Genomic DNA, 8991 nt, shown 5'->3' on the forward strand with positions numbered 1-8991 from the left:
GTATTCAGCGGGCTTCGAAAATACCCATACAACAACTGAGAACACCGCAAAGAAGAGAAAAACAGGAAAAAATCATACCATTTATAGTGACACAAAATCCATGCCACCAGAACATCTTCAATATCGCTAAAGCGAACTTACCAATCCTTGCACAAAGTAAGGAATTGAGAAATATCATTACAGATCAAAGTATAACTCTCAGTAAGAGACAACCTAAAAACTTGAAAAAGCTATTAACAAAGGCAAGGTTTGACCCCAGCAACAAAAATCAAACATTCACTGTGTCCAAATGCAAAGATAGCCAATGCGGTACATGCCGATCAATTCATACCGGCCCATATATGAACACAAAAACAGGGAAAATATTCACCAATGCGAACATGAACTGCAAAAGTAGAAATCTAATCTACTGCATCAAATGCCCTAATTGGTACGTTGGCCAGACAAGTAATGCACTATCAGAACGCTCACGTGTGTATCAACAACAGATTAAAACCCCAGAAATCTGCCAAATACCACTGAGTAACCATCTGGCAACATGTGGTCATGAAACTTTTATGATATTTCCATTCCATAAACTTTACAACCTGAATGAAATTGAGAGAAAACACAAAGAAAAGGACTTTATTAAGAAATTCAAACCCACTCTTAACAAACAATGATTAAATTTATATCTAATATTAGGGATAAAAATCCAAATTTACAGGTAAAAACTCAAATTCAATTTATCAAAAATTAAACTTAAATTAAGTATTTACTTGTATTTACTTATTAAATTTTTCTATATGTGACTGTAGATTTTCATGGAAATTTTGGTTCTTTTCTCTAAATTATATATATATATATATATATATATATATATATATATATATATATATATATATATATATATATATATATATATATATATATATATATATATATATATACATATATACATATATATCCATCCATACATACATACATGCATGCATGCATGCATACATATGTATGTATGCATCTATGTATCTGTGAAGGCACATGGTTCAGTGGTTAGGGCATTGGCTCACAATCATGAAGTAGTGAGTTCAATTCCCAGACCAGGCTCTGTGTGTGTTCTTGTGCAAGACCCTCTTGTGCAAGACCCGCTTGTGCAAGACCCTCTTGTGCAAGACACTTTATTTCACATTGCTCCAGTTCACTCAGCTGTAGATATGACTTGCGATGTCACTAGCGTTCCCTTGGATAACATCAGTGTTATGGAGAGGGGAGGCTGCTATGCATGGGCGACTACTGGTCTTCCATAATCAACCATGCCCAGACTTGTGCCTCAGAGGGGCACTTGCTAGGTGCAATCCCATGGTCATTTATGACCAAAGAGGTCTTTACTTTTACATGTATGTATGTATATATGTATAATTTACTGTTTCATTATTCATAGGATCAACAAAACATGTACTCTATCAAATGAAAGATAAATGTCATTTAATGTATGCAGAATTTAGATAAGAGCTACCAATAGTATCATGCCACATAGACATGATACTTCGGCAAATTTACATAACGTGCCTTGTGTATCCCTCCAAGCAATCACTTAGGCTAACAGATTGCTTGCAGGCTCAAGGCACATTATATAAATCTGCTGAATTATCATATGGTATGGAGGTATTAATAGCTCTTATTTAAATATTTTGCACATGAAATAACGTGTGTGTATGAGTGTGTGTATTTATGTATATTAATGAATGAGATGATGATGAGGATTATGGTGATAGTGGTTGGAACACACGTGCACATACACACACACACACACACACACACACACACACATACATATACACACACACACACACACACACACATGTGCACATCCAACACTTACTAAATACTATTTTCTTTCCTTTTCAGACCTATTTATGCAGAAATTGGCTACATAGATATGGACAGTAAGTTTCGGTTCTCTCTTCATTGTAAGAAGCAAGTCCATTAAGTCCAACAAATACATACACCAAACACTTTTGTTCCATTCTACTAATAAAACACTAGCCTCTACTCTTCTACACAATAAAGATATAAGCCTTTCTAGGGTTGGTTTTAGCATATCCCTTGAAAGGACTATATTTTATTATGCTCTCCTCCCCATTCTACAATGCTGCAACTTATCCAACTCCATGTCATCTCTCGCTTGTCACTCTCCTGTCCACAAAATCTTCATTACTACTCTGTTGATTTCTCTCACTCCACTTTTACAACAATTTCATTTACCTCCTGTGGAGGTGCAATGGCCCACTGGTTAGGGCAGCAGACTCGCGGTCATAGGATCGCGGTTTCGATTCCCAGACCGGGCGTTGTGAGTGTTTATTGAGCGAAAACACCTAAAGCTCCATGAGGCTCCGGCAGGGGATGATGGCGAACCCTGCTGTACTCTTTCACCATAACTTTTTCTCACTCTTACTTCCTGTTTCTGTTGTGCCTGTAATTCAAAGGGTCAGCCTTGTCACACTGTGTCATGCTGAATATCCCCGAGAACTACGAGTACACGTGTCTGTGGAGTGCTCAGCCACTTGCACATTAATTTCACGAGCAGGCTGTCCCGTTGATCGGATCAACTGGAACCCTCGACGTCGTAAGCGACGGAGTGCCAACAACAACAACAACAGCAACATTTACCTCCTACTTCTCCTGTCTCCTCCAACTCATGCATTATTGTTCATTCCCAACCTTTATACCCCATTCACTACATCCACCCTTTAACCACACGGAATCTTTACAATTGTCACCTACCTCCCTTCTTTTTCATTCATTCCCCATTTCTCACTCTTGCAACTTCCATTCACCCACAATCCAATTCCTCTGTTCCACTCACTTCTCCTCATTTCCTACACTGACAGTCTACCCTGACACCTTATTGTTACTATTTTTATCTCTTTCCAGCTCCACCTGCATCACTTTCATCCTCTCTTCTAAAATGTGGGTAGCCAACTATATGTCATTTCTCTCTTGTCCCTCTCCTGTCCACTTAGTCCTCATTACTATTCTGCTGTTCTACCCTACTCCACTTTTATTGCATTGTCAGCTACTTCCTACTTTCCCTATCGATCACTTCCATCTCCTCTTCTAAAATGTGAGTTGACATGTTGATCTTCTACAGCAGAAAATCTGTTCTGCTCTGGCCCCTTCTCTCATACATTAACCCCTCGTTTCCTTGTATAAAGCTGACCCTTGGAGTTACTAGCTATGCAGGCTGTATGGCAACATCAATAGGGCTGGTGGATTGAATAAAGTACTCGGGACACACTGTAAAGTGGTTGGCATTAGGAAGGGCATCCAGCCACATAAACCATGCCAAAGCAGACACTGAAACAATGCAGTCATTGGACACATTGGTTCCTGTCAAACCATCCAGCCCATGCCAGCATGGAACGTCGACGTTAAAGGATGATGATGATGATGAAGTCATTTTGCTCAGTACTCTCTGTTCATACACACACACACATGCACACACAAACACACACACACACACACATGTAGACATGGTTATTTGTAACTTAATGGAAAAAAGTGTTACCTGATGATCCATTGTAGTTGAGAAATGTACTTAGAACACACACACACACACACACACACATATATATATATATATATATATATATATATATATATATATATATATATATATATATATATATATATATATATATTTGTACACAGACACACACACTCAGGATTTAGATATGAGCTGAAGCAAACCTAATGTGTAACACAATTTGCTTCTTCAACCTGACAACACTCCCAAACCACCACTACCTCATTAATTTGACCAAAGATGCTACTCAGTTGCTCATTTGAGAAGTTCTATCATTCCCACCGTATTCTCCTGATGTAGTGCCTTCAGATTATCACATTTTCATCACTCCCTAACAGTCTACAATGTGTTTTATTCAGCAATGTGAAGCTGAAAAATGTGGCTAGATGAATTCAAGTCAAGATCCAATGGTTTTTTTTTTTTACTATGAAGGTATTAACAAGCTGGTGGAACATTGACAAGAAGTTGTTAACAATGAAAGAGAAAATGTTATTGATTTATTTGTTAAAAATATTGATGAAAAATAAGGATGAAAATAAATGGAATAATAGAATGTCTGAATTTATCTAACAACTCTTCATGTATATATTTAAATATATATTGATATATTAATGTATCTATACAGAGAAAAATATATAATTATATAATGACATTAATATTTTACAAATCTATTTATTTACAGGGGCAAAAGCACTCAAAGCTACCCAGAATGAGTAAGTATGCAAGATTGTTTTAATTTTTACTATTTCTTTGTCTTTTTTTTTCTACTTTAAGAAATCTACTTTGAAATTTACAACGAGAAAGAATCTGATAGTTTTGGGTGAAATTAATGATAGTTTATGTGGTTAAGGAATTTGTGTTGCAATCACATCATTCCAGATGCAATATCACACTGCATGGCCAAGTCAGCTGAGCATGCCGGATAGAGGGCACTTATCTTAGTCTACAACAGCTCCTGATGAGAGCATTTAAAGGCAATTTTACATTAACGTCAGATCCAGGGAGTATATGAAGCTTATGACCGGAACAAGAATGGGTTTAAAGCCAAACGCACACACACACACACAACACACACAACACACACACACACACACTCAAAGTTTTCACTTCATATTTGGTATTGTCTGTTATGTTACATGAAATAGCTTCAATTATTATTTTTACTTATATGTCAAATTATATAATTTGTTTTCTAAGTAAGCTTCATTGATAAGTATTTGATACATTTGTTTTCCAGGTATTTAAGCCCAGACTCTGTAAATTCTCTGAAGCGCATTCAAAATGAAGGTGAGATTTTTCTTTATTATTCTCTAAATTTAATAGCATTAATTAGTTTAACAGCTTAAATGATAGAATCATGGTAATCATGAAGAATAAGAAGATTATGCAGGAGAGATGATTGTGGAATGGCCAAAATGCCCTCATTTTTCACCCTTCTGTCTGACAACCACCTACAGACAACTCATACTTCCCATAAATATTCCCATCCAGCAAAGAATGCTTACATTTATTTATTTGATCTTGGCTTGGTTTTGCTTCATGCTCTTTTTTGATGGGGCTGGGGTCATCCCAGTTTAGTGGCCCCAAAGACATCATTATGTGTAGAGCTGACTAGATCAACCAGTGCTCTCCATCAGGGGCAGCCCCTCTGCATCCTCCAAGGTGATGTCAAGCCTCTAGAGATCTTCCCCAGTCATGCCCAACCATCTGGTGCAGGGCCTGCCACAAGGCCCCTTCTAGCCTGCAGCTACTGTATTGAATGAGAGTAAAACACCAGCTGTATACTATTCACTCCAATTATGAAGAAGAGAGAGGATGAGGCCAATAAACTGTCCACAGTCTGTGTACCTTATGTGAACGACCTCGCCAAAAAGATACAAAAGATATGCAGCCCATATGACATCAAGACAGTATTCAAGAGTAATACAACACTTCACAAATATCTCCTTCGAGTAAAACCACCAATAGAAGAAAATATGACCAAAGACTGTGTGTACTCCATCTCATGCAGCTGTGGTAGGTTATACAAAGGCGAAACATGCCGCCCCCTCAAAATAAGGGTAGAGGAACATCGCCAATCTGTGACATGACGAGATATTGATAAATCAAGTATAGCTGATCATGTATGGAAAAATGGAGACCGTCTCCCCCTGTGGGATGAAGTTAAAATAATAGACAGAGAAAACCACTGGAAAATACGAAAACTAAAAGAAGCAGCATATATGCTAGGACACAACAACCTCCTAAGCAGACCAAGTGCAGATATGAGCAGCATATGGGAACCAGTATCAAGGAAGGATAGAAAAATATTAGATTTATAAGCCCTAAAATTCACTCCATAATTGCCCATGGGCATATGGCGTAGTGGTTAAGAGCACGGGCTACTAACCCCCAAGATTCCGAGTTCGATTCTAAGCAGTGTCCTGAGCACTGCTCAACTTAATCTTTGTGTTGTGAGCAGAATCATAGCAGCTCCATAGATGCTTCTCAAGAGTATCAAAAGCCTTTGTGGGATAGTGTATTTGTCACTCAGCTTTGAGGTCAGAAGAATTAGTACAAGTCACTGTGCTGTTGAGAGAGGTAAAGGCCTCAGAGTGTACTTTAGGAGCTCTCCATGTACTATCACTTTCTCAGGTAATCTCAATCTAATAGGACATCTTAGTGGGGTCTCGTAGAGTAGCTTAGTCTTTGAAGTGTTGAACTTGAAACCAAACACTTGTGCTGCACAAGAAAATTGGTCCACAATGCATCGTATGTCCTCAATGTTGCTGGCCACATGCACTGAGTCATCTGCAAAGAGCAGCTCCCTGACATACATTTGTCCAGGAAGCACGGAGAGGAGATTCAGAAGCTGCTAGACAAAAAAGCAATGCCTGCACCAGCAACATCTACAGAACTCAAAGAGAAGCAGGGTCGCTTTTGCTGAAATCAAGTCTGAAGTATAGGAGGAAATTAGTGAGACTAAGGAAATTTTTGAAAAATAAAAAGTGGAGAGGGGTCAGGGTGCAAATACTCAACCTCTGCCAACCCTACCTAGTTAAGCCTTGATGAAGCCCATCTTTTATTAATAACATTCCAGACTTGATTGTATTTCTAAGGCTAAAATGTTCTATGTGTCTTCCCCTTTCTTTTTATATATCTTTTAAGATGATTGAGTCGTGATTAGAGGGAGTTTAGCTGCTATTTCTTACAGGCTGACTGACCTCCTCATTCAAAGACAGGTTTAAAGTACTATGGTGATGAACACCCTAGAGTTATGGTTTCAATACCCAGTTAATCAAGTGTATGGTATGATTTCAATACACAGCTGTACCCATTTCAATCACAATCACCATTATTTGTTTTTCTTTTTTGTGGTGATGGAGAGAAGGAAACTACATCTAATGTCCAAAGTATCATATATCTGGAATTTTTAGTCAGGTATAAAAGAAACCAATGTTTAAAATATTGTGTTGATCGCTGGCATATATATATATATATATATATATATATATATATATATATATATATATATATATATATATATATGTATATAAAGTATAATATATGATACATACATATATATATATATATATATACACACACACAGTGAGAGAGAGAGGGAGAGACAGAGAGGTGTGGCTGAATGGTAAGAAATTTGCTTCCCAACCACATGGTTCTGAGTCAGTACCACTCTGTAGTAGCACCTTGGGCAAGTGTCTTCTGCTATAGCCTTGGGCTGACCAAAGCTCTGTATGTGGATTTTGTAGAGAGAAACTGAAAGAAGCCTATTATGTGTGTGTGTGTGTGTGTGTGTGTGTGTGTGTATCCCATCGTCATTTGACAACCAGTTTTGGTGTTTACATCCCATAACTTAGTGGTTTGGCAAAAGAGACCAACAGAATAAGTACAAGGCTTTACAAAAATTATAAGCGCTGAGGTTGGTAAGACCAACTAAAGATTCTTCAAGGGAATGCCCAGGCACCACTTCAGTCCAAAGACTGGAGCAAGTAAAAGACGGAAGCAAGAAAAAACCATCATCATCATCATATGTCCGTTTTCCATGCTAGCATGGGTTGGACAGTTTGACTGTGTTCTGGAGAGCCAGGCTCCAATCTGATCTGGCAATGTTTCTCCAGCTGGATGCCCTTCCTAATGTCAACCACTCTGAGAGTGTAGTTGGTACTTTTTACATGCTAGCAGTACAGGAGCCAGTCAGGGGGCCCTGGCATCGATCACGTAATTGATAATCAAACTTTTTACCACAAAGCCATGCCTGCCAATATAGAGGTGACTGTCAATTGAGATTTTTTTTTTCTTTTCTCTCTCAATTCATGTTTTCTCCTTACATTTAACAAATTTATTTTTTTACAGGGACAAATGACCGCAAATCTACCGAGAATGTGTAAGTATGCAAAAATAAAATATATTTTCACACACTTTCCTTATATATATATTTTTTCCTTTGAATCCATCTACCTGGAAATTTAGAAAGAGAAAAATATCTTTATTTTTGATAGTTTTGGGGAAAATTGAAAATAATTGTTTGTGTGGTCAAAGAATTTGTATAGCATTCACATCATTGAAGATACAATCACACTGCATAGCCAAATCATCTGTATATGGAATGTGGTGGGCACTTGTCTAAGTCTGAGCTAAAACAGTTCTTATAAATGAGAGCATTTATAAGAAGTCTTAAGAGAACAACATCAGACCCTGGAAGTAGGTTGAAATTTATCTCCTGGGCAAAAATGCGTTTAAAGCCAAACACACACACATTCACACACACATGCACAAGCACACACACACATGCACCAGATAATGAACCACTGCTCGGCGACGGCCCAATCCCTTCTTCATCAAGTGAGTGAGGAAACTACGAAAGTGGTGGTTTTTCACGCACGCACACAAATAACACGCATGTAAACAAACAAACGCACACACATGCATACACATGCACAAACATACACACATACATACACACGTACAAACAAGTACATGCACACACACATTCACACACATACATACATGTATATACAGACAGATAATGCATATGAAGAGTTAAAACATGTAAGAAGTTAAAAACAAAGATTAAAAAAATTTATATCTTTTAAAAGTTGTTTTCTACTCCTAATGTTTCTCCAGGCTGTTGGATTCTTTTCTTTCTTGTTGTTGAAAAATAGATGGTTGTGCAAATGTTGTAAAGAATATTAAACAAGCAATCTTTTTTTAATTGTTTTCATTCACTTCAACTCAGATGTTTTAATTAATTCCTCACCTGCATTGCTCAAAGACTTTTATCAAATTCATATACATTGTAAAGTCTTCAGTAAAAATTACAATACTTACACACACAAACGCACACACACACACAGACACATGCACACATGCACATACAATACATATATCTATATATGTGTGTATATATATATATATATATATATATA

The 8991-nt window shown here is 37.3% G+C and overlaps 1 protein-coding gene across 1 annotated transcript in view; it reads left to right on the top strand.

Moving 5' to 3' along the window:
- The window catches only part of LOC106880610 (kin of IRRE-like protein 1), an 87079-nt gene that overhangs the window by 59269 nt on the left and 18819 nt on the right, over positions 1 to 8991 (top strand). Inside the window, exons 11-14 of the mRNA XM_052967798.1 lie at positions 1888 to 1925; positions 4248 to 4278; positions 4803 to 4852; positions 7919 to 7949. Coding sequence (XP_052823758.1) covers positions 1888 to 1925; positions 4248 to 4278; positions 4803 to 4852; positions 7919 to 7949 — 150 coding nt within the window. The remainder of the gene's footprint in view (positions 1 to 1887; positions 1926 to 4247; positions 4279 to 4802; positions 4853 to 7918; positions 7950 to 8991) is intronic.

Source organism: Octopus bimaculoides, chromosome 5 (assembly GCF_001194135.2).
Source record: "Octopus bimaculoides isolate UCB-OBI-ISO-001 chromosome 5, ASM119413v2, whole genome shotgun sequence".
NCBI classification, from domain to species: domain Eukaryota; kingdom Metazoa; phylum Mollusca; class Cephalopoda; order Octopoda; family Octopodidae; genus Octopus; species Octopus bimaculoides.